The sequence below is a fragment of the Lepisosteus oculatus genome, chromosome 17, assembly GCF_040954835.1.
Source record: "Lepisosteus oculatus isolate fLepOcu1 chromosome 17, fLepOcu1.hap2, whole genome shotgun sequence".
In the NCBI taxonomy this organism is placed as follows: domain Eukaryota; kingdom Metazoa; phylum Chordata; class Actinopteri; order Semionotiformes; family Lepisosteidae; genus Lepisosteus; species Lepisosteus oculatus.
In genome coordinates this window covers 4,546,520-4,573,581 of record NC_090712.1, presented here as the reverse complement: position 1 = coordinate 4,573,581, position 27,062 = coordinate 4,546,520, and the positions used below count along the sequence as shown (strand labels likewise).

Below are 27,062 nucleotides of genomic sequence, written 5' to 3'. Positions count from 1 at the left end.
TTACTAACGTGTACCTGAGCTCTCAGATAATACTGAGGAGGGAGGGTTTATATACACACGAGAGGAGAAGAAACACAATCTAATGTATGCACAGCTGTATCAGAAACACTCTGATAGCAACTGAGTGTGGTGAAATGGTCTGGGGGAACAAGGACTATAATGGCAACTTGTCTTTTCTGGGTAGTCAGAAAAACATACTGAAATGTTTGACCTAGAAGTCCATTCATTACAATATCGTAATTATCAGCGGAAGGCAATTATCGGAGATCATCATACCTTGCACTAAAACTCCAGTGCATAAATGTGGGTTTTTGAATTGCATTAGCACTTCATCGTGTAATTAAATCACTGGCAAAGTGGACACTTCAAGCTGTAAGTATATTTTTTAAAGTACGTTGACTTGAAGCCTGATTTAAACTTGCCTCCTTCACAACACTTGCATTACCTGAAAAACTGTTATAAGTATTCGGAAATAAATTCGGAAATAAATATGAAGGTTGCCCATCAAAAGATCTAATATTATACTGGTGCTGTAGCTTTTTAATTATGTCCAATGTGCATGGGATGTTCTTTTCACCGGCAGTAATATAACCGACAGTGAAACAATATTCTTTCCATTAAATCAACACAATATTATTCCAATGAACTATTCCCAGTGAATGTCAGAAGTTCTTTTGTGCTTCAGCAAATACATGTAATCAGGGATTCGCAGCATTTGTGTTGTAGCACCGAGTTCTAAAATCTAATGTCTTTATCAATTTCTTCCATTTATTATCATATGACGTGTGTTTTCACTGTCTGGGAAATAGATAGGGACCTAAAATATAGGAGGCTTACAATTACAAGGCTTACAATTTTTATTCCTTCCTGTACAGAATTTCTGTAACCTCATAATTTCCTGTACGGGAATTTAAAGTTAGATTTCTATCTTCTTCCAGAAAAAGAGGAAACGTTCATTCCGATTTTCTGTTTTTTTTTCTGATGCGCCTCTAACCAGCTAGTAAAAAAAAGACAGGACATGAACAAAAACAATCAGGGTGAAATCTGATCTTGTAGTGTCAGTGCAATGACAGAGCAAAGCCACCCAAGACAATCAGAGAGAGTTCAAGCACATCACAAACACTAGATTAGTTGTGATTAAGATAAAAGGCAATTTTTTTTGAAGAGCAATCTAAAATTTCACGTTCACCCTAGCATCTGTTTTGGCATATCGAGTTAGCAGCATACAGTTACAGATGTTCTCGGTCATTGGCAAGGTGACCGGTTCATGATATACCTTCCTCTCTTCAGGCTACAGTGTCCTATTGCTATCTGTAGCTCTGGAATCGCATACTCTGAGCACTGCAAGCCAGCACATTCCAGGAGATAACAGGCTCCTGAGAGCTAGGAGCACAGCCAGCTGAAGGGCCTTCAGATGAGTTTATCAAAGGTCAGAAACACTGCTTCTAAACTCATTTCAAATAAAGATGACGTTTTACAGAAGGATACAAGGCTTCCAAATGCCATCCATATTTTTTCTGAACTCCACATCGCTCCACAGCGACACAGGGCAACGGAGACACTGTTGTCACTAGACACCGTGATTGTCTAATAATTGTGCATTTTTACTCCTCTTCTTCCTTCCAACTCTGCTTCCGTTACTGACCGCAGAAGGATTATCCCTAGGCTTCCCAATCCCATCTTCGGGATCCAAGTGCTTCCAGGATTTCACTGACTCGATTGAACTCATAAAATATCAAGTTAGACCTTCTCAATTGCTTACAGAGCTCTCTGGATTTTAAGCAACTTTACAAGTGACTTGACTGAGAGGTCACCTCTGACCACTGGTGGTCAGGACCAGGCCAGGAAAGCCCCTCGAGATGCCAATGGAAAACAGAGCACAGGTAAGAAGAATCCCTGTACAGGATATCTCTCATATGACATGCTATGTGCTCCTTTACTGTCCTTCTGCTATGGATTTTGTTTCTCTCTCCCTTCCACATCTAGATTGATTAGTCGGGCGGACAACAGCTCTTAAAGTGAGGCAGTGTGGGGTTCACGCTCAGGCTTCGAAGCCCAGTTTGAAATCACTTGGCTCCGCTCCAAACAAGTCAGCACTAAGAAAGGAACTCCAGGAAATGAACTGTTTCAGGTGCAACGGGGGGAAAAAAAAATCCGACAGTACTCGAAATAAGAGAAAATGGCAGTGAGAAAAAAGTTGCCCTTATACTAAAGCCGTTAAATGTCTTTGCAGTTTGTCTGACCAGATGTGACATGCGAGTAAACCCACACAGTGGTTTCTAGGGTTCCATAGTGTACAGGATGGTAACATTTTGGCATGTAGGATAAGAATGTGCACAAAATTAAATATTACTAGTAATAAAATAGAAAAGCCACATTCCATAAAAATAAACAAGAAAAACCGTAACTAATTAGCCTTCAGTTAAAATGCACAGCTGGAGTGACTACTGTAATATTACAGAATGCCTCCTTAGAATTCCTGCATTAAAATATTTCTCGGCATTTATGATGCAACTCTATATGGAGTACATGCAAATATACAGTACAATGTGCACGATCACACATTTCAGTAAAACTAATCATATGTCAATACGTGATGTTTAAATTAGTCGAGATTCCTGAGGGCCCAGAGACATCTTTCCAAGACATCAGAGACCCTGATGTCACCTCAACTGGGAATGATCCAGATGTCCCACGTCTGGGAATTTCTTAGGAAAACAAACACCTGCCATACATCCCTGGCAGCAACCCCTCCCCCTGCTCCTGCCCTTTTAAAGAGGAACTGCAACACTAATGTCATATTTCGGGGTTTGAAAGTACCAGCATTGATGAGTGCATTTCTAACCACAATAAAAGTAAAATGTACACAGTAACATGTAAAACCTCCAATTTACATCACAAAACAGATGAAATTTCCAGGTATGCGCTGCGCCATGTTCTGCAATTCAGAACGAGGGAACAGAACGTCCGGTGACCTATGCGGCCTCAGACTTGTGTATACATCTCTTTTAATCCAATATAAATACTGCTCTGGAATCTGAGACGCCTGACTGACAAATACTACTCACTTGTTAATGCAGATAACGTTGGAACTTTTCTGTGGTGAAATGTCTGCTGCACAACCTCTATTTATTCACTCGTACATCAGTTAGCATTAGTCATTATGGAGACTAGCGAGCAGGAAGGGCCGCATCACATCATCATTCGTGGGAACTCGATTGTGAGTCTGCGACGACGTGGCGACTCACTGTACTTTCACAAAGTTCACGATTTTGTGCCTTACTCGAAATTTGTGACGTCAATTAATTTATTTTGTTACTGAGGCTTAATAATCGGTCTGAAATATTGGGATGAATTAAAATGAATAACAGGCAAGGAGGCAGGAGCTCCTTTAGTCTTTGGCAAAGACGGATCAAGACTTGAACCTTGGATCCCTGAAGGTTGGGAATACATTAAGCAAACACGAGTCACTGTGATGAGATATCTATACTCATCTGTATCTATACACCGTACTCTGCATTACAAAGGCCAAGACTAAGGCAGTTTTTTCCATTCGACTAAGCTCGTACTCGTACCAAGAAAACAATCCAAGATACATTCCACCTCTCCCCTCTGGAAATAAACTCCAGCTTGGCAAGGCAGCTGAAGAAAAATTGGGAACATATATTCCCTCACATCAACAGAATTGTCCTTTGTGGACTGTTTCATTTCTTATGTATTTGTCCTGACAACATGCTTTAAAGCTGATCAACATATTTGTATTCTCTCGAATTGACTACTGCAATGCTCTGCTCCCTGGGGTATCTAAATCTACTCTGAACAAGCTGCAGTATGTCCAAAATTCAGCAGCCAGAATCCTGACCAGGTCTAGTGCAAGTGTTCACTCCTTTACTCCTATCCTGGAGTCCTTGCACTGGCTTCCGGTCAAATTCCGCATAGACTTTAAAATCCTCATGCTCACCTACAAGGCTTTACAAGGCTTTACATGGCTTGGCACCTCAATACCTGTCTGAACTTTTATCGCCCTTCTCCCCACCTCGCAACCTCCGCTCTTCAAATTCTGCCCTCCTTACTGTCCCCCAAGCCCGTCTACATTGTATGGGCGACAGGGCCTTCTCCTGCTATGCCCCCAAGCTCTGGAACTCTTTGCCCAAGGATATTAGAGAGTCACCTTCTCTTAACTCCTTCAAATCCAGACTCAAAACCTTCTTCTTCAGAAAAGCCTTTACTTAACTGGTTCCATTTTTCACCCCTCTGCTCTTCTTAATACCATCTTCCACGGTCTCCTCTATTGTTATTGTTGTATTGTAGTAATTATAATTGTGTCCTGTCTTATGAAATTTTCTTATTTATTGTTGTAGTCTTCTTAATTATTGTTATTGTCATCCTGTAAAGCGCTTTGAGAAGCCACCTTTAAAGGCGCTATATAAAATAAAGTTTATTATTATTAATAAAACGTCCACCCTTGCACACCTGATCCAAGATGGCTGCAGTTGCAGGGCTTGACGGGTTCAGTGTGGATTCAGCCCCGAGGTGACGGGGCAGGGATAGCACCCAACGTGTCTGAATCTCATGGCTGCCCATCCCAGGAGCTGCCTGGAAACCTGGAGCTCTTCAAGCCCAGCTGGACATCAAGCCTCTCAACTCATGACTTGCTTTACTGCACCAGTTTTAGCTTCCACCAGCTCTTCGGAGGCCAGAGCTTTGAAAGAGACCTACACATACACCGGCCCTCTGGGACCCCGATTGCTTCTCCATATTATGTGTTCAACTGTCACCAAGCAGCTACGAAGATTCCCACTCAAGCTCATGTGATTTATAGCTAGACAAAAGGTCTACTTCCATGAGGGTGGCAAAACAAAATTAAACGTTGGAAGGCAATGCATTGGAAAACGAGATTAAAAAGCAGCTTGCTACACACCACCTAAATGCACAACTTCAGTCGAGTTCATTCTGTGTGTGGTGTCCTATTAAGAGAACAACAGCAACCTGCGGGGATGTTTGTGACTCAGCGTCTTAGGCAGTGTGAATAATTATAGATATGACTGTTAGTGAAAAGCAAAGCCTGACCTCAAAATCTTCTGTTTTCAAAACCTGGACAAGAACAAAAATGCAAACTTAAGAGTTTTAAAGAACCAATAAACTAGGTCAGATGCCGTTTTTCTTTCCTGATTTTAAACCTAGGTGGTACATTCTGTCAGCAGAAAGACGACGCCTTCAGTAAAAGCTCTATTTTTACCTCTGTCACTGTTTCTTATCATTACAACTGTTTAAAAAAATAATGAAAACAATACCCCCACAAAGGCAAAAATACTTCCCCACAGTGATTCTGGAAGCACACAATCTCTCCCAAGTCAGCTAATTTCACATATTTTTACATTTCTTTGAGTAAGTGACAAACAAGAAAACCACAAGGAAGAATGGGATTGGTGGCCAGAGAGGGGTGAGGTCGACCGAGCTGTGGTCAGCGCAGTGGTCTGCGAGAGGACCCTCCTAGAGAAGAGCCAGACCACATCAGCCCACACCAGCCAATATAGACCGTTACTAGGGGGTACAGCCGACTAGGTGGCTCATATTGAATATACTCCTTTTTTTCTGCAGTTTGTAGGATTTTGCATTGCTTGGTCAGTTATTAATGTTCCTGGTGTCTTTCTTCTGCCCTGTACCCTGTTCTGAATGACCAGGTTTGAGGGGCAGCAGTACGGAACAGGGGTCAAGACTGGACTGAAGGGTGATAGGTTGAAAACCCCGCTGCTGTGCCCTTGAGCGAGGTACTTTACTACGGTAAATCGCTGTGCTGTATGGATGTGCGTTCTCCGCGGCACCCTTATTAATGGGTACATGGTCACAGTTGGTTTATCAGCTTCAATTAAGCTTTATATTAAACAACTCCTGAAAACCTTCAGCACGGCAAATGGTAAACTTCAAGAAAGGCCAGTTAAATATTATTAATATTTCAAATTTACCAGTATTAATAATTGAAAATCAAGGCATAAAACCGCTTTGGTTCATGTACGGCTTTCTGGCTGCTGGCAAACAATCACCTCGCATTGCAAAATTCTGAGGTATTCTTAACTCTAATGACACAAATTGCAGTACACATCACAGAACAGAAAATTAAAACCCCAAACAGCACCAACAAAGCCACTGCACTTTCTTAGCAGATGTTAGACGAGTGATAAAGCACCTAATTCTAAAAACACAGGAAAAAAGTGTGAGCAGCGTGAAAAGTCACTGCTATCTGAAGCAATTTTACACATTTTCAAATAAGCGATGAACCACAGACCACAGCCAAGATGACGATCCATATCAGCCACAACAGTGGCTGAAATATGGATAGAATGCTCCACAGACACACACACAAAGAACTCTAACATAAACCAGCAGACAAAAATCATGAGGAATCTTAAAGAAAGAAAACAAGCAGAAAGATGAGACAAGCGTGAAGCAGACAAATAAAACTCAGGAAGGTGAAAATACCAGGTTAGATCTTGCAGTGTAGTATATTTCTTCCGAACAGTCCAGAAAATCATCACTGTCGGGCTGTTTAGCAGACAGAGACCAAGAAATTCAAGTTATTCATGTCAAAGGCCAGAGCCCAGGAGAAAACACAACAAAGGGAGGAATTAACTGAGAAGACAGCCCAGCTGAAAGAGGCCATGCAGCACTGACTTACTGGGGGAAACTTGCATTCGAAAAAGCTTTGCCTTTCCAATGAAGCCCTTTACCCTGACAAGCCAGGAGCAGCAATGAGCAGGAGTGTTTTGCATGATGGGAAAAATAATGGTTTAAACCCAAGCAAACAGAAGCTGTCTGTAAAACATTTGGACTTCTTCCAGTCACGATAATAACAAAAACACTGAATTGTCATATATAAAACCTCAGATATAAAGTTGAGGTCTTCTACCAGAGGCTTGGCCTGTCTTAGTGCATGGGTGAATTATACATCCTTCAGCTCCTTCAGTTTGACAGAAAGGTTACGATGGCGGACACTGTGGACTCAGAACTATTCTTGCTTCCTGTTTTTGCCTGTACTTAGGTCCAGCCATTTGGTTCAGGATGAATACACATCCACAACGTCCTGACTAACAGACATGCACAACTTGGGCAGCAGCTCACCGGAGCAGGGTGAAGAAGGAGGGGTGTTTTGCCGGACGGACAGTGGCCACGTGTTATTAATAGTGTCACAGCAGGGCCAGGCACACGTGGAAAGTGGACTCTGGGATTAGAGGCGGAGAGCCTGTCGAGGGGTACAGGTAACAACAAGGGCTGTGGGGTACTCACCGGTTCATGGTGTGGCTCGGTCTCCTTCCTCAGAGGGGGGTCGAACTTAACCTGCCCAACTGCGAAGAAAGAACAGGGACGGTTCACTGTTTTCACCCCCAACAGTGAAGACTCGAAACAGAGAGTCTGAACCTCAGATATCCCCCCTTCAGCCAGTCACCGAGAGCTCCAGAGCAGCAGCTGTGCCAGGTCTCCTTCAGTGTCTGCATGTTAAGAGCTAAAGTAAAAATCCCAGACCCATTCAATTTGGAACACCCTTCAACGACTGTTGAAAACTCCTAGAAACCTTGCTATATCGCTGTTCTGGAGGTCCAGGAATGGAGACCTCGGGTATATACTGATCTAGCATTCTAAATCCACACCCATGAAGGCCTATCAGAAGAACACTGTAAACCTAAGCCGCATGTGCTGTAAAAGGGATTTCCTGGAAATAGCTAAGAACATACATCACATTTATTAGTGGATTTTAAACTTGTCAGGGGAAATACACTACAGATATTTCACAGTGAGCTCAGACCACAAACTGGCATTCATGAATACCGGATGCCTAAAATGTTACTTGTGTCAGAAGAAAAAAAGGTCCACTGAATTAGAGAATTATACAGGTTTACTGTTCTTTAGTCGGGTTGTTTTATTAGATTATTTGCAGCAGCAATGCCACACTACGCTGTAAATACTGGAAAACCCTTCAATTGTGCTGGATTCAAGCCTTTCTCCAGATGGAAGGTCAGATGGACAGCAGAAAATTATTGTAATAGCTGCAACAGGACATCATAACCGTGCTCAAAGGTACTTGAATTTTACATGACTGTGATAAATAGCAGCCTTTAGGAAAGAAAAGTGCTACTCGCTGTCTGACAACTCCTATGCATTTAAGAGATGACGTGCGTGGAAAATGTGTCCATCAAGGAGCTACTTGTATCCTTTAGTAAGAGAAATAGAAAAATAAAAACTACTGGAAATTGTGATAAGAACAACAATTTATATAATTGCACTGAGATGTACTGTAGTTCTCAAAATAAAACAACCTCCACAGATCCTCCACATATGTAGGTGCAGTATGGGAGTCTATACATGAACAGGACACATGACTACCTTAAATGTCAAACTATTTTAGCTTACAGACAGTGTTATCTACTTAATTGCTTTAAGAACAGTTCGAACATCACATTTTTGAGATACTGAGCGGAACTATGGAATTGGACAGGAAGTGCTTAAAAAGCACTGCAGATAAGAAGACTACAACACTGAAACCTCTTAATGAGGCAGCACGCAAGCTGCAAATTTCTAAAAATCCAGATGTGCGCTCTTACACGGTTTTTGAAACGCGCGACAACCCAGAACTTACAGTTAATCTCAGAGCGAGTCTTCTCCTCTCGAGCATTTCTGTTGGTTGAGTGGATGCGGTGAGGCACAACTACTGCGGGCTGGAAATAAAAAAAACGACAACAAAAAGTTTAGCACATTTGGCTTTGCTTACAAAAGGAGCAAAGCTACACCTCTAGAGCTGCTCGGTGTGCTCAGAACAAGACGGTAACTAATAATTAATAATTGCTTACACTCCACTCAAAGTGCTTTACAGGTAATGGGGATCCCCTCCACCACCACCAGTGTGCAGCCCCACCTGGGTGATGCAACGGCAGCCATAGTGCGCCAGTACGCTCACCACACACCAGCTCTCAGTGGGGAGGAGAGCAGAGTAATGCAGCCAATTCACAGATGGGGATTATTAGGAGGCCATGATTGGTAAAGGCCAGGGGGGAATTTGGTCAGGATGCCGGGGTTACACCCCTACTCTTTTCGAGAAACGCCCTGGGATTTTTATGATCACAGAGAGTCAGGACCTCGGTTTTACGTCTCATCCGAAGGACGGCGCCTGTTTACAGTATAGTGTCCCCGTCACTATACTGGGGCATTAGGACCCACATGGACCGCAGGGTGAGCGCCCCTTGATGGCCCCACTAACACCTCTTCCAGCAGCAACCTTAGTTTTTCCCAGGAGATCTCCCATCCAGGTACTGACCAGGCTCACACCTGCTGAGCTTCAGTGGGTTGCCAGTTGTGAGTTGCAAAGTGATATGGCTGCTGGTACAGCAGAACTACAGAACATTCTATTATTGATAGGAAAGTCTTTCGCATGATCAAAGCCTAATGGTTATTCTGCATCAAGTGAAACAACATGCAGCTTGGCAGACAGGAGCTTCTTACCTCGGGCAACTTCACAACTCATTGTACCAGAAGAGCTTCTGAAACATCCCGCCTCAGGTTAAAATCCCCACACCCCCACCAAGTAATGACATTAAGTTACAGTAAATGAGGATGCTGTTTTTTTTTCCCCCAGAGAAAAACACACAGCAGGCAAAAATAAATAAAGCAGGATTGCCTGACATGAGAGACAACAGAAATGTTTCACAAAGTTTGTATGCGACTGAAAAGTGCAAATGCATGACCTCACTGTGATTTGTGAAACACGACGCAGCAATTTTTAGAAGTGGCTTTTGTAACAGCAGGCCAGTGAGCTGCCATTTTATAACAGAACAGAAATAAACAGAAATATGATAGAATAGAGTCCCGCATAACGTGAATTATTTTAAACAGGGATTATTTAAACGAAATGACTTAAGAGTTAAATCTCTCTACTTTCTTTTAACCTGCTGTCTGGGTTATGTTGTGCCCCAAAGGAAATAATTACGTTTAGTTCAATGTCCAACAGACTTGCAGATTTTTTTTATTCCTGTATGCCAAATGGCCATGCCAAAGCAGGAGTTACTAAATTACTGCAGAGCAGATCTGCCAGAGGCTATAGTCCACCTTTAAATCTGGTATGAAACAGATTACCTAATGTTAGCTTGTACATTTAGCTACATCCATGATATGGTATCCGGTATCTACCACGATATATTGGTTAACACTAATATCCCAAAATGCGACCAATCAGTAATCTTTTTGTTTGCTGGATTCTAATTGTTCTATTAAAAATTCTTCATTTCTAAAAAATGAAAGAGGAAGTATTTTTTCTGGCTAACAAATGGGTGGTATGGTAATGGTACATTTAAATACAGAGCCTTGAAAAAGTATTTAGTTTAGCCCCCCACACATTTTTCACATTTTGTTGCAGCAGATTCTGAATTTTGAAATAGACTGAAGTAGGATTTTTTGGCAGTGAGCACCGAGCACTGTGTCAAAACAAAATAAACCTTCCAAAACGTTTTCACAATTTACTAAAAATGAAAACCAGAAATGATTCAATTTAAAAAGTATTCATACCCCTTGTAACCCTAATCTCAAAGTTGCTTGGGTGTCACGCATTACCTCAAAAGTCTAACAAGTTTTGATTGACTTCGTCTGCGTAACAAATTATTAGATCACCTGTTGTCAATTCTTTTGTAAATATAAACACGTCTTTCTGTGAGAGCCTACAAAGCATGGTAGACACTTTCAAAAAAAGACTTGAAATGAAGATGAAGGAGCATTTCAAACAAGTCAGAGATGATTCTAGAAAGGCACAAATCTGGGGAAGTGTACAAGACCATTGCCAAGGAACATCCCCAGAGCTCAGTGCAGTCCACTGTACAGAAGTGGAAGAGTAAGAAACTACAGCCACACTGCCTAAATCAGGCCACCCCCCTAACCTTAGCTGCCAGACAAGAGGGAGACTTAATCAGAGAAGCTACTGCGTGGGCAACTGTGACGCTGAACAAGCTACAGGGGTCAGTGGCTGCGATGGAAGATAATGTACATGGGTCAACAATCTCCAAAGCATTCCGCAAAAAGAGCCTTTATAGGGGGGTTAGAAGGAAGAAGCCCTGGCTGAAAGAAACCCCCATCCATGCCCTCAAAGAGTTGGCAAAACGCCACCTGAAGACACTGCAGTGATGTGGCAGCAAGTCCTGTGGTCTGATGTGAATAAAGTAGAACTTTCTGGCCTGAATGTTAAACGGTATGTATGGCACAAAGCAAACACTACACACCAGCCAGGTAGCACCATCCCCCCCACTGTGAAGTATGGAGGTGGCAGCATCATGTTATGGGGAGGCTTTCCAGAGGCAGGGACTGGTAATCTTGTCAGGATGGATGGGAAGATCAATGGTGCGCATTACGGAGAAATCCTGGACAAAAAACCTGCTACCTTTTGCAGAAAAACTCAAACTGGGGAGGAAGGTTTTCTTTCAACAAGGCAATGATCCAGAGCACACCTGCCCAGTCCGAGTTCCGACCTTGATCCCATCGAAAATCGGAGGTAAGACCTCAAACTTGTCGTCCATTGCCGCACATCAACTAACCTGACCCAGCCTGAGCAGTTTTGCAAGAGAGATGGGCAAATATTGCTCCATCTCAGTGTGCAAGGTTAATAGAGACTTGTCCAAAGAGATTCCTGGCTGTAACAGCTGCCAGAGTTGGTTCAACTAAGTATTGACCAACGGGGATGAAGACTTATTAAATGATGATATTTCAGTTCTTTTATTTTTAATTAATTCATGGTTTACAATCCATCTTTTTCGGGGGGATTCTAAGAAGATGAACGTGTGACTCACAAATAAAAAATACCATTAAAAAATACATTTGCTTATGCATTCTTAAGTGTGAAAAAAGGGATGGGGGCTGAATACTTTTTCTAGGCACTGTATATATATCATTTATACAGGTGAAAATCCAGCGTTTAGAACAATCAGCTAAAAATGCTACTCGACAACTTCGGATGCCGACGTTTTCCTTAGACGTCTGAAACTGCTGAACCTCAGGGAAGAAAAGTGACTCTGTCAAAGTCTATATGGGCTTGTTATGAGCTATGAGATACAGATGTAGGAAGAGAAAGGCTTGTAGTGCAAAACGCAAAAGTCTTTACACTCAACAGTTTCTCCACAGAAACACCCAGAGGAAGCAGCCGTCCCCACTCAATATGCACCCAGTCCTGAAATAAGGGCCGGCTGTCTTGTGTTGGTATTACTCCCTAATCCTGAAAAACCTGTGTTTATATTATGTAAAGGTATTTTCAATGGCAATTTCCTTAAAATCAATCTCATGGGGTGGCTTTTCTGTTTGGTAAGAACAAAAAAAAGAAAGAAGAGCCATTGGGAACTGCATCACTAACACTTAAAGTAACCATATAGCACCTCAACCTGCTAAACCACTACTGGATCTCACCACTTCCAGACAGTGTTTATTAATGTGCTTCTGTGAATGAATGCATTGTTTTGCCCACCACATTTTAAGCACAGATAAATATTAGGTGCAAAAAGATTAGATAAGAACCTAGTGGCACGGACAGTTAAAGAACCCAGTGTCTATGGCGTGTTCCTTTTATCTGCTTTCACTGCGGCTGCTGTGGATTATGAATGCTTTTCAATTATTCCACATGGTGTGGTTCTCTGTTCAATAAAAGCAAACATTTCTGAAATCCAGATGACCCACATATGTGTTATCTCTCCTGACAGGTTAGTTTCACCCAAACATATTTGCACAAAACATTCACGGCACCATATTCATCTCTAGGGGTTTTCAAGATCAGGAGTCAGAAATAATTAATATTACACGATTCCCACCCTCAGAAAGCACACGCACACACTCCAGAAAAATGCTTATGCGAACACAAAAGATAACTTTTTAATTTTTAAATGTCAGTATTCAAAAGCGGTTTGAGAGGGTTACGTTGCTGCCATCGCCCCAGGTCATGTTAATAAACCCACGCTGCAGTAAAACACAAAAAGAGAGGCTTTAGGCAGGAGCACAGGGCTGAAATGCAGGATGTGGCACAGCTCAGACAGTCAGGCCTGGTACCTTTCTGTGGGCAGCGAAGCGCAGGGCACGCCGAGACAGAGGGGTTACAGGAGAAAAGACCCCCAAATACTTAAACTGAACCAGGAGAGAGAGAGGAGACACACAACAGCCAAGACAAAAAAAAAGAAATAAACAATAATCCCAAAGCAGGCAGAAACAGCTATTCTTTTGGAAGAGTATTAAATAACAGTAACTCGCAGTTTCTCAGGCAGTTTATGTCCTTGCCAAAGTTAAATGTGAAACCCGTACCTAACAAAGCACTACGTGAAAAGAGCTTTAGAGGGAAGAATGATTAAAGACCAGTCTGGACTACAATTTTAAGCCAATCCCAAATTTCACACGTTCCGTACCCTCTACCGGGGAGCAACATTTCACTGGCCAGGCCACGTTTGGGACTGGCCTCAGACAAGTCCGATTGAATAAGAAACAGACTGCAGGAGCAGGATTCCGATTCACAGAGAAAGACTAAAAACACACAGAGAGAAAGAAAAACGAGGCAGGGCTGTACCTCCGGATCGTCGTCATCGAAGTCCTGGTAGGTGCTGTGGTCTGGGTTGCTGGCCTTATCCAGCAGCTCGATGGCAAGGGTCCGGCTCAGGGGCTGGGTGACAAAGGGGTGCTGTTGAAGAGAAGAGCATGTTTCAGCACAAACACACCCCACGGCTCAGCTCAGCAAACAGCAAACAGCGTCTAGAATCGATCCTCCTACGTAACACATTACCTGCAACAGTTTCTCAGCTGTTGGCCTTTTCTTGGGGTTTTTCGTCAATGACATTTTAACAAAATGGTGGAAGTTGTTGGTCCTTCAAAATTAAACAATAAGAGAGATTGAAGAGATACGCAAGATTAAACAACCCTTCGCATTTTTTGTTCCCCAACTACTTTATTTCTCCATGTTCTTGAGCTAATACCTGACTGGATATTAACAGCAAATAACTAATCAACAAATAACTAATAAGAAAACCGCATGTCTGAGCACATAAGATGATAACTTACGGTGACCTTGCAGAAAATTGCTTCTAAAATATCAGAATGCATGCGCCGTACTGTCATATTAAATACGATCAAATACTCACCATTTTAGCTTGTCTTTCAGTTTAGGGGGCTGAAAATTACTTTTAGTCATCAAGAACAAAGCCCTGCGAAAAGAAACAGTGGCTTGAGAAAAGAGTTCACCGAGCTTATTAAGAAAAACAGAAGAACACCATCCTACTGTACTTTGCCAAGACAGAGCTGCACAGCCCATAGCTCCGGCAATCCAGTTCCTGCAGTAAAACAAACTCCACCGTTCTTTCACTGGCACTTATCGGAATTAATATGGCATGGCTACACAGTCTGCGAAGTGCCTTCATCCGCTGGGAAAACTCTATCAGAATGACTGTTTTAACCATGCTTGCAATGACCTCTACCTCCAAAACGTGTGCACCTTGATCCCTCAGGCATGGTAGTGCCTGCTGCTGTGCTCTCAAGTGGTGATTAAAATTAAATTGAAGTCATTAACTGCTCTTCTGCAACACAGACCTGGAAAAACCTAAAGGTTGTCATTGTCATTAAAAGGCTCAACCCCCACGTCCCCCTCTTCTGCAGAGCTCCAGACACACCTGCCAGTCTCCCTCTTTTTCCACTGCGTGGCCCACAATAAAGAGCTTGCACACTGACCTCATTGGGTGCAGGTCAAACATGGGTGGCTGGAGCTCGGCCAGCTCTATGGCAGTGATCCCCACAGCCCAGATGTCGCACAGCTGGTTATAGCCGCCTTTTCTCTCCACAGCAGCCACTTCTGGAGCCATCCTGAACAGCAGAGAGATTTTTAGTAACCCCTTAAGTGCAGCAATCCAACCTCTCTTTCCACTGCGCGATCCCCTCTGCTTGTGTCATTTTCATTAGCAGATCTGTAACCAGAAGGTACACTCCAGACACAACTGGGAAGGGCTTTTAGATACAACGAGCAACTCTCCTTGAAAAATACCGGGGGATGCTCCACCACGGTGTCTAAATCACCCCAAGGTAATGTAAGCAAACGCTGTCAGCTCAATGAAATTTACAAAATGACGATCGTTCACTATCCTTTCTCCACCCGAGTAACTCTCACAGGTCTGATCCAGACAGGTCCTGTCAATTTTAACAGAATTATCACAAGACAAAATAAAATCACATATTGTAATACCAAAAAAAAAACTGTTTCGTCTGACTGCGCACTGGGCCTGTTTCAGAAATGCACAGGTCCTTCTTACAAGTCAAAGCTGGAGGGATTTTATCTTGACAACCATTTCCGCAGAATCTGAATGGACCTCAAAAGGAAACCAGGAGAGGAAACAAAGTATCAAGTACCAGTAAGGTGTCCCGATGAAGGATTTTCTCTTCGCTAGTGTTGCCGTTATCTGTGCGGAGACTCCAAAGTCAGCTTTAATACAGAGATGTAGTGTTAGACACTGGATGCACAGACACACTCTAGCTCTCAAGAAGTGATTTAAACTGCAATCATTTCATCACGGCCTTTCTACAATATGGGGAAATAGTACATTTTTTTAAAAAACAACATGCAGTTGAAACCATGTTAATGCAGTGAAAATTATTTGAAGGGACCAGAAGCAAAGTTAGTTTCGTTTTGTGTCAGGGCCCAGTAATTAATCTCACATAACAACTGGTGCCAGAGAGAATTAAATCTAGTAAATAATCTCATTCAAGCCTACATCTTCCACAGAAGTATTCCCTATCAACCAACCATTAGCAGTCACTGAGTCTTCACTAAATCCCACCACGTCTCCTCCTTTATAGCCTGATCTGGTCCGATCTCAGAAGCTAAGAAAGATGGGCCGGGTCGGTCCTGGGACCCAGGAGACCTCTGGGAATGGAAACTGGTTATGTTGGTGGACCAGTAGGCGGCGATCTCATTTTCAGAATTTCCAGACTAATGCCCCACCATAGTTTGGGACACAGTAATGGAAGAGGTGTTGTCCTTCAGATAAGGTGGTAAACTGAGGTAATGGCTACTGCGATTAAAGATACTCTGGATTTATTTGTAAGAGCTGGGGCGTTATCCTTAGTGTACTAGCTAAATACCACTTTGAGCTTACACATAATGGCCTACCTAAATTTCCTCCTTAATTCAACCAATGAATTTGTCACTTTTCCACTTGATGCAGTGGGGCTGCTGGTGCATCACCCAGTTGGGGTGGCACTTCTATGATGGATGAAGTGGGTTCCCTCCTACAGTATGTGTAAAGTAAGGATCCTCTGATGAGTACAGCACCAGAAATCCAACATACTGTCTTGTGGATAGGTCCAGCTCACCACATAAAAGCCCATTTATTTAGCCCGTTTAGCAGCAGCGTTCAGAGCTACTGGCTGGACATCAAAGTGCTATTCAACTAGTGTGGTGAACTGGAGTTCCTGAAAATAATAACTGCAATACCAAATGCAATAGGGTATGAAAAATGATAGGGCTGGAATTGTTTCAGCAATTTTACTCAATTTTATTACTACTGATTTGGTTTTCTATATACAATTATATATATATAACACTTTTACTGTCCCAAATCTTAGGACTACCCAAGACAAAGGTATAAAAAATAAGGAAAGACATAACTGGAATGCTCAATCCCTGCTTCACAACTCACCTGCTCCGATGACAATAAGCTCATAATTATGAAAGCTGTTACATGTGTGTATTACACTTCTCGTTTTAGAAACCCTCCATTAGCAGGTTTAACACATTGAATGTGAAAAGGCAAATGGTATTCGCAGTTTTGTCCTTTGTTTTTCACAGGCTGTCAATACAGATATACAGGTGCCAACCCTCAGAGGTCCGAAATGTGTAATATTGATGCCAGGGTATCAAGCCTATAGCCCACAGGCCAGGTCTGGGTAGCCAGACACCACTTATTTGGCCATGTGGCAGAAGTGGTCAGAACCATTGTCTGAGGCTGAGTAACCCTCCCATAAAGCAGATGCAATTGGTGCTGCTACTGTATCAGTCTCACGCACACCCCCTGCTCCCTGCAGTTCCCCACCTCTATCCAATCGCGGTGCCTCTGTTTGATGATGTCACAGATCTAATCTGACAGGGGAGTGCGTCTTTGTCTCAAAAGGAGACAAAAATAAGGGCCTCGTAATTGTGTTATTAAAGAAAGGAAAAAGTCTTGTGGTTCAAGAATAGTGGAAGAATTTAGATCTCTTTGTAGAAGTGAATGGAAAACTAACATGCTTGATTAGTACATCGGCTTTCGCCAAAGAGTAATAGCGATAGGTGTAGAGAATCTTTGCGATTTGGTACTCCTCGTTTCTAACAAATGGCGTCTCACGTTTTCATTGTATATTTTAGTCATGAAAAGTCCTATTAACCTTGTCTTTTTCCCCCATTTCTCCTTCCTAGGTAATAACAATATAATTTTGCTGACTACAAAAGGCTGAACTGCCTCTCACTTATCACTGCAATGTGTTGAGTTGCTCATTTATTTAGGCTCATCACTGGTCAAAATATGCCAACAATATTCTTTTCAACAAAACAGAGATTTCTGTAGTTCACAATTATCACAACTAAGATACAGTATGTGAAATAAATACAGTCAATAATGCTAATAAATACCCCGTACTCAGAAGTAATGAGCAAGTTCTGCTAAAGTGGCATCTAGTAAAGAAACAATGACTGCTAATTGCATTTTAAAGGGAGGAATTTCATTGTAAAATGCACACAAATGCAAAATGCTACAAATAAATAATACTATATAGTGGTTGTGCATAGTTGTTTGATTTTGATTGTTTATGGTTCAAAGAAATGAGTTTGCCATCCCTTTGTTAAGTGTTGTGACATATTCAGCCTAAACCTAAACTTGTAGACAAGTCCTTTTTATGTCAAACAAGCTAACTCAACCAGCTTGGTTTTCACAGCTCACAAACTGGAAGACCAATCACATTTTATGAAGTTTAACAAATATTTAAAGATGCAAAAGGAAAGACGCTTCCATGTGCTTACCTAATTTCACATACCCATTGTCCGTTAACAGAATATTTGCTCCCTATAAAAGAAGATGTTGGAGTGTTAGAACAAAGATATGTAATTTAACAAAGCAAAATCCTTTTGGAAGGGCTAAACTATTTCCAACAGATCAGCAAAGTAGATCAAAGATGTCTTCCAAATTCAAGATATTCAAAGATGTTTGTTTCTTAAACAATTGCTAAAAAACAGCACACTAGTGGCATCAATAAGTGTGAGCTGACCAACTGCATTACCTACAGTACATGGAATTTTGGTGTTTCAAGTCAAGTGTACCCATCTTATTTTAATATGTCCAGTTACATTACAGTTCAACTGTCCTTCTTACAGTTGGAAAAGGCAGAGAAAAAGGGGGTTGGGCTCACAAAATAGGAAATGCAGCAAAATACACGATAAAGAAAGACTCAAAATACTTATAGAGATATAATGCAAATCCAAAATAGACAACAGAATGAGTTAAGTTTAATGCTGTGGCTTGAGCACTTATTAAAAGAAATTAAAAAAACATAGTCTTCATAGAACTGCAGGAGTACGAACTGATTGGCAAACCATCCAGCGCAAGTCGCGAGTCAGCTTTACCTTAATGTCTCTGTGCATTTTTCCTTTGTTGTGAAGATAGTACAAACCCTGGAAGAAACAAACAGAAACGTAATAGCACATTAAAAAAAACAAACCTACTCTCCTAAACAAGAGGATCGTTCAATTTCTAAGTGTTGGCTGTTCTATTAAATTACAAAAGTTATTACAAAAGTTTAATGACTTCTCCTCTTATCTGCATACAGAAAACAGAAACGAACAGTCTGCTTGACAGTTAATGAACAGAACAGCCAATCTATCCAGCAGTGGAAAAACACAATGACACAGCAAAAGACAATGTTAGACTCTTTTGTGTTAGTTTCCTTATATAATCTAAATACCTTTAATTTAAGTCCAGCTATTCTTTTTTTAATTAAATCAGGAAAGTGAGTGGATAGTCTAGGTTTATTCACAGGCCTTGCAATAACTGATAAGAAACTAAACGTAAGTGGGTTTAGACTTATTTACACAAGTACATCAATTGAAAATGTGCATGTTAACGGGGAAAATACCTGTAGTGTTTCTCGTGATACATAGGCAATTTGCGATTCTGACAGAGGTCCAGTCACTGGAAAGAGAATAAAGCAGAATATTGGGCAAAGGGAACAAAATAAAAATGGTTACAACTCTTTTTATTGAAGTTGAAATGCACTGAAGGATTTAATTGATGCAAAGGAACTAAAAATGCAACTTTGCAAAAAGTCATTCAGAAATTGTGAAGCATAGAGAGTACAATCTAGGTCTCAAATTGACTAAAAACAGATTGAAAACTTTGGATTTCAAGAACTGAAATAAATGTATACCTTTCTAAGACTCCAAACAATCTAAGAAAGGCTGGAGCACAAAAGAAACAGTACCAACTGCAAGCTGCAGAAATTACCGCTGATTAGAACCTAATTAAAGACGTTTTCAGGAAATATACAAGTAGGCTGAATGAGGGCCACAGAGCTCAGAATGTTTTCTGTGCCGAACAAGAAGCCAGCAAAAGCTTCTGTATCTAAAGAGCACTGCATGACTCTCTGGGGCTGAGAAGACAAGCCAAACTCAAGCAGGCTGTGGGAGCAATTGACATATTAAGAGGCGAGTAAGATGTTAACAGGACACTGACAATACCGGTCATGACCAAAGGAGCAATAGACACAAGGGTGTGTTCTCCTCCTGGCAACTCAACATTCCATAATTACACGCCTTGGTTGTTCTCATTTGTAAAGACCTGCAGTTCCGCCTGAAATTCTTTCCTGCCCTCAGATGGTTGGGTAAAATATTTTTAGAAACATCCGTGTAAATAACGGAGATTCCAGGCACAACAGCATCACAACCCCAATCGCATGCCAAGCCAGGACACTTTAAATAGATGAAGCAGTTCAAACCGCCTCTTGTTAACTAATGCAGCCATACTCCAGATCACCCTGCATTTGATGTGGAAGAAGTAGCGGTACTAATTATTGTTCTGACTGCCACTATGGCTAGAATATAATAATTTCCTAACTGTGCTGAATTCTTTGAAAGGACTGTAGAACGACAGTAGCAACTCCATCAGGACTGAAGGGAGTTCAAACTGAATACCACTTGACTGAACTTGAACAAAATCTGTTCTTCATTATCTGAAAAGTATATAAAGTATTGCGTTTAGAAAGGTATATTAAATATTTAATAATAAAATGATAATGAAAATAGTCAGCTCAAAACATCCTTTGTTCTGTTACCTAAGACCACCACATCTATTTATTTTTTCTGTTTAAAAAGAAAAAAAGTTTGCAAAAAATACCTTCAAAACCAAATTTAAGGTTGCAATATTAACTTTTAAGGTTCCCCGTAGCAGTTGCAGCATGAAAGGCATTAGCTTACATCAACAACACAATTTCATCGGAAGAACAGCATTTCAGATTCGTAACAAGAAGGTTTTTCTGCACAGGTAATGCTCCAATTCAATGAGAGTCGAAAACACTGGACTGATTTGTTACAATCTTTACTTAAAACTCTGACCTAATGGCACTAATTGTGTGGCTCAACAGATCTCCCCTGGGAGACGAGCTGAGACTGGACACGCTGCAGCAGTGCCGCCCACGTCGGCCTGCGTTTCCAGCCAAGAACCCTGTGCTCACAGCTGGACCAGGACTCGAACACACACCGGGATCAAGGGAGAAGGCCACACACTCCTGTACGCAGAATCCAGGAGGTGTGCCCATTTGCTGAAAGACACATCTGTACAACTCGTAGGCTGCTTCTCAGTGTGCTCTGCATCAGGGACAAGCTCTGCTGCCTCCAAACAGCCCCAGCCTGACTTTTCCCCCTCACTGTTTAACTCAACTCCAGACTTTTGTCTTTGCGATTTTGCCAATCTGTGAAATCAATCTTTGAGACAACCAACAGCTTTCAGACTCTGAAGGCATTTTTTTTAAAAGGATTTGGCATTTTTCTTTAAACAGAAGAAATACTACTCCTTTAGGTCCAGATCCCAGCTCTGGCATTTACCATTACAGTATTTCACCACAGATGTGTGCAGCTCTCCTCTTCTATCCTGCCTATTTTGGTTTGTGTTGTTCAGGGCTCAGTATACAGGCCACTCTTTTAGAACCCGAGGGTGAGTTAATGATTAAGACTTAAGAAAGGTTCTGGACTAAAAGAATCCATTCATCCTGTCTCGCCTGTTTGTTAGTAATTAACTGATCCAAGGATCTCATTCAGCTGCTTCTTGAACGAAGCCAAGCTTTTGACTTCAACAGCCTAGCTGGGAAGCCTGCTCCACACTGCATAAAGAAATTTCTAGTGATAAATTCTCTCAGACTTAAAGGGATGTCCACATAGTTTCCCCTTGCGTCTTCTGCTCCTGTTTCACTGAAGACATTCACTGGGCTGATTTTGTCAGTGTCTCTGAGGATTCATAATTCTTGGATTTGGTTTCTTCATAGTCTTCTCTGTCACTGCAGGATATTCCTTTGATACCCACAAATGTCTACATTAAACATCATACCCCAGCTGTTTGCCTCATTTTAAATTATTGTACTTGTCAGCTCAATAAACTGCTATCATAATGGCAAACATGACACTGGTCTTCTCTTACTCCTAATTTACTAACTCCTCCAATTCATTTAATAAATCTGTTTTGTCTTTCATAACCTAAAAGGCCCCAAATTTGTGATGTCAGAGGAGAGACCTAATTCCATTCTCCCTTAAAATGAGAATTTCAGCCTCTGCTTAAGAAATACTTCAGAAAACAAAATAGTAAAATACACCAATCTTACCGTGATATATGTCCTGTAGTGAACCTCCTCCACAATATTCCATGCATATCCATAATTTATCTCTCCTGAAAAGACACCACAAATCCACATACATGAACATTTTATGTCTTTCCACTGCGTCCAGAAAAACGGGCATTACCAAAACGAAAATCATACTCAATATAAATCATACTCTCTTCTACAGTTAGCACAGGAGAGTACAAATAACAGTTTCGGTAATCTTAACACTCCACACATACAGAGTGTGGCAGATAATTGAAGCTCTCGAACTAGCTTCACAATACGGTCGTCTATCTGTAAGTGTTGTGGCAGTTTCAAATTAGGTTCAGAGCCTTCAGGCAGGAAAGGAAGTATTGCTGCTCTTGTTAACAGTGATAAGACGCTGCAGTGAGGGGGGTCAAACCTGAGATAGCTGCCGAAATAAGCCACAATGTTCGAGTGCTTGCAGTCCTTCATCATCACTATCTCCTGCTGCACGACGGCGAAGTCTTCACCTGCAGAAGAGAGGAAGTGCACAGGTTGGAGATCACTCGAGTGGAGCTAGGACCACACTGCCCCACTTCCCCTCCGTGCCAGTCTCCTAATGGCGGCCAAAAGCCACCGGGACTCGACTGGCTTGAACTCGACAAGGTTGATCTGCACGCCCCGAGGCGTGGCGGAGGTCCGGCGTCGTTATAGCTGGGTGCCGGTGGGGCCGGCAGGCCCTCAGGGAGCTATGGCCTTCCTCCAGCTGCGTCTGCCCCGGTTCCTGTAGCGTCAACGCACACTGCCAGACCAGCAGGGCATTCCACTGAAGTCCACTGCCGCGTGGCATCACAGTTCCTCGGGCTAGCCCTCTCCTCCTTCACAATATTCCATGCGTATCAATAATTGACTTGCCTCTCCTATCTGTAATTTATCTCAATAGTACCTATTTTAGAAGACGTAGCTCTTTGACATTAGGTCTTGGAGATACTTCGGCGGTTTCTAGTCACCTTCATGCAACAAATACTTCATGCTAGACTACCACTGATGGTGTTGGCTCTCCCTGAAGCCCAACAATGCTTTGACCTCTGTAGTGCTGCTGGCGATTCCTCCCATTTGCCGCAGCCTGTCACCCTGTACAGGTGTTCTACCCACAAGCAGTGAGACTGGCGAACACATTTAGCCATCCCCCTCGGACCACACCTACACCATCACCATCTACCTCTTTATGATTTCTTATCTATTGCACATCTCCAGTCATTGTTTACACGTCTGTATTGTTTACATTCAAACAATACTACATGTTTACTTGCACATTGTCTATTGTTTGTTTGCACATTGTCTTGATGCACTGTTTGCACTTTGTTTTGTTTTTTACACTTGTTTTACAATCGAGAGACTTTCTGTAAGTAAGAATTCCATTGTACCAGTACCGGTCACATATGGCAATAAAGTTCAAGTTCAAGTTCAAGTGTTTTCAGTCTCAGTGACAATCTACTGTTCTCACACACCATTACCACATAGGAACAGAATGAACAGCACAATCGCTTGTTGAATATCCATATTTAGGCATACCTGAAGCCAAAAAATAAATAAAGCATTATCTTAAATTTTCAACGCACGTGCAGAGGACTTCTAAAGGTACTTGAATTTCACAGCATGGTTACACAAATATTAACAGTTTTAAAACGGGTTTAAGCAGAAGGCACAACGACTACACCCTTAACAATAACATTTACAAGTACCTGCTCTGATCCGCCACAAAACTGTTTGAGGAAAACTAACCTTCGCGGAAAACAAAAAGAGCAAAAAGAAAACTCCACTCTTGTAACGTGTGCTACAACAATGACTTGTTTCTAGAGAATCTTCATTGAATCTGGCCTAACAGTCACTGCGGTAGCCTGGTTTGATAACTTTAACATACACAATATAAGAGACAAAAACGAATTGTGAAGGTAGCCAGCAAAATTATTGGTGCACAACAACTACTGCTTTCAGACATCCACGTCAAAAAAACAGGGCAGAAGGCCAATCTCACTGACTATCCTGACCTCCTCTTGCACAGTGAATTTCAGCTCCTTCCTTCTGGGCATTGATGTAGACTACCTCGACTGGAGAGCAATAGAAATAAGTAATCGTTTACTCCCTCAGCTATTAACCCGCTCAATTTGGACAACTGATTGAAAATTTTACTTTATACTGTATATGTTTTTCTTTTTCATCTACATGTCTATTATTTGTTAATGGGTCCATGTTGTGTTAAATGTATTGTGTGTTTTACTTGCCTGCAAAAGCAAATTTCCCATCTGGGACAACGAAAGGAAGCAAGTAAACATATTCATCATATCTTTAAAGTAAGTCACAGCTTACGAACACATCTGAACTGAACAGGAAAGAGGAACCTCAAAAAATGATTATGAAGTAACTGACCAATGTCAGCTCCATACAGCAAGTATGGATATTGTATAATCTAATACAATAGCCAGTGCTGTGACCATATAAACCTGAATTAATATACTGTGCAGAAACAATATTAAGTTAAAATGTGAAGATCACCTTATTAATAGTCAAATGAGTAGTTCATGCATTGCTGTCGTTACAAGATAATAGCTATAGTATCTCTTTTAGATAAAATAAGATCACTTTATTAGCCATATACAATTTCTTGCATTAGGAATTTGTCTTCTTGCATACCCCAGCTTGCTCTCCACGAGACACACAGACTGGGAGAGAAGCAGGTGGGGTTAAGGGCCTTGCTCAGGGGCCCAACAGAGTAGGATTCCTCTGCTGGCCACGGGACATGAACCAGCAACCTTCGAGCCACAGGCTCAGATCCTTAACCTTATGAATAAAGCTTCAGCAAGGAAACTATCGAATGATGCACATTTACTGGTTGACCAGAAATGCACTTAAAAATCTATAATCTGACCAGCCTAAGGGCTGAGAGAATGGCCTGGACAATTCAGCAAGCACAGCAGCCAGTTACAAGGGTTTAACTGCTGTTGTGGGGTTTGGGCTTTCCTTAGTGTGTCTCTGATGTCAGCTGACATTTGACTCCACCACACATTTCTCAAAAGCTCTGTTTGCTGTCACTTCACAAACCAGTGAAAATACTGGGCCCTCCCACGTCAATATGACAGAAACATGCATTCCAAACCCTGGCACAAAACGGAGGACACAAAAACACAGCAGCAGATAGTGGGCTGGACTTGTATATCAAGGAGGGATTTAATCAGAAGCCCACTGGAGATGGACCATAGGCATAGATAATGGAATGGTACCATGATTGGAAGTGCTCGTTTTAATTTCAAAGTAATTACAATTAAATTTATTTTATTTTATTTAAATAGTATAAGTATAACCAGCATTCCCCATTTAAACTTAAAAGGTACGGTATCTCTTAGTGACAACAAAGGTAAATCTCATAAAAAATGATCACAAGTTTCAGAACAAGAGTTAGGGTAAGTGCACCCTATAAACAATATGGTTTCTGAATATACAGTGACTTCTTTCTATCTATACCGTTGCTTTTCATCTGTTCCTCCTCCGCAGTTTAAAATTTAATTACATTCTGGTAAATGTGTGGTGGAAAAAAAGGAGGGTATGTTCATCAAAGAACTGCAGAGCTTGATGACAATTTTCCCCTACTTACTTTGCCCTCTTCATGAAAATATGTGAGGAGAAGTCGCTGGCTTCAATTAAAAATCCCATTATGAGAAGGTCACCGGAGCTGTGAGATTCTGGCTCTGCGGTAACAGGGGACGATGAAGTCTCACGCCATCGCTGTCACTTGTAGCCCATGCAGAGGACACTGCTGAGAAGCCGTGGCTTCACGACCACAGGTTTCCTCTGAACTAATCACATTTGATGACGTCTTAAGATTCATTCAAATTAAGATAACAGAAATATGCACACCTTTAAAGTGTTCAGTACGCATTTCCCTTATATCAGGACTATGATGAGTGGAACAATCCTGTCCTATCGCCCCTTCATGCCTTCATTCAGGATAGCAGACTCTAACTTGTTTGGAGAACTGTGCTGCACACAGCATTACATGACTGCAAGTCATTGTAAACCAATACAACAACTGGCTCTTCTAAATGCACAGTGCCAAAACCAGTTATTACCCAAACAACTGACAAACGTTTGTGTCATAATTTTTACATAATCATTGAGTGCTATGTGGAGATCAATAATTAATTCCTTCTCTTTACATAACACCTCCATCTCAAAAGATCCCAAAGCTCTTTACACACAGGAGGGGCCCGATGTCATCCATAATGGAAGAAAAGCAGCCGGGGGGAGGTGCCGCTGCCGGGGCTGAATGCCTGCCAAACACTTCCTCGCGTGAAGAGGGAGGCCGGGATCGTGCAGGCTGGGAAGCCCACACGTACTCCTGCTCTTACAGCGCTGTGGGAACTTCACCCAGCAAAACGTCCGCACGTCCAAACGACGCTGCTTCCTCGTTCACCACACGGGGGCTTTGGTTTAAAAACCCGGCTCCCGAAAGGACAGCGCCCCCTAGAGGTCCACCCACACCGCCGACAGCAGCCACCTGGTTCTCCCTCCCAGTACTGATCCAGCCCAGGCTTGTTTAGCCTCTGAGACCGGAGGGTATCAGGCTCCCAGGCAGGATCCACAACTTAATCTTGATGATTAATGAATAATTTTAATGATTAATGAATAATTTTAATGAAAAGCCGACGTTTTTCAAGGTCTTGACATGAAGGGTGTGAAATGTGACATTACAGGTGTGAAGCTTTTTTAGGTTAAATGAATCTCGGATATGTTGATTCTGCGGCATGCACTACTCTGTCGTATGGTTTTCATCGACAAAATTCAACCTCCAAATTGAACCCTGCAGCTTTTATTTGGTGACACAGCAGAATCTAGAGGGCTTCCCTTCACATCGCCAAATGACAACAAATCAGAGTCACTTCACCACAACCGTTCCTAAAGGAGACATTTTAATTGTGGCAGAACAATCGCAGGAAATGCAGACGCTCCCCGAACGCAACCTCCCTGCAAAATTATTCTGCTTCAGCCCACGGCTTTATCATCTTCCATCTCAGTCACATGAAATCCCTGAAAACCGATGAGCGCAGCTTGCCACGTTTGCAGTTTTCCACAGAGAGCTTTCTCATTCCTCTCGGATTTCCCGTCTGTCCTTGAAGCAGCCCGCCAGGGCAGACAGGGCGGTAAGCAGGAGCCCGCGGCAG

The 27,062-nt window shown here is 42.0% G+C and overlaps 1 protein-coding gene across 6 annotated transcripts in view; it reads right to left on the bottom strand.

Annotated features, from left to right (window-relative positions):
• map4k3a (mitogen-activated protein kinase kinase kinase kinase 3a) overlaps positions 1-27,062 on the bottom strand; it is a 78,622-nt gene that overhangs the window by 18,516 nt on the left and 33,044 nt on the right. For 4 of the 6 annotated variants that reach the window (XM_015362582.2, XM_015362583.2, XM_015362584.2 and 1 more), the window contains exons 3-15: positions 22,283-22,373; positions 21,880-21,944; positions 19,147-19,202; positions 18,638-18,685; positions 18,038-18,080; positions 15,394-15,466; positions 14,722-14,853; positions 14,139-14,201; positions 13,784-13,865; positions 13,571-13,681; positions 8,633-8,711; positions 7,285-7,343; positions 6,481-6,543 (exon numbers count right to left, since the gene is read on the bottom strand). In XM_015362582.2, the coding sequence (XP_015218068.1) occupies positions 6,481-6,543; positions 7,285-7,343; positions 8,633-8,711; positions 13,571-13,681; positions 13,784-13,865; positions 14,139-14,201; positions 14,722-14,853; positions 15,394-15,466; positions 18,038-18,080; positions 18,638-18,685; positions 19,147-19,202; positions 21,880-21,944; positions 22,283-22,373 (965 nt within the window). The remainder of the gene's footprint in view (positions 1-6,480; positions 6,544-7,284; positions 7,344-8,632; positions 8,712-13,570; positions 13,682-13,783; positions 13,866-14,138; positions 14,202-14,721; positions 14,854-15,393; positions 15,467-18,037; positions 18,081-18,637; positions 18,686-19,146; positions 19,203-21,879; positions 21,945-22,282; positions 22,374-27,062) is intronic. The other 2 variants (XM_015362585.2, XM_015362587.2) reach the window with 1 other exon arrangement.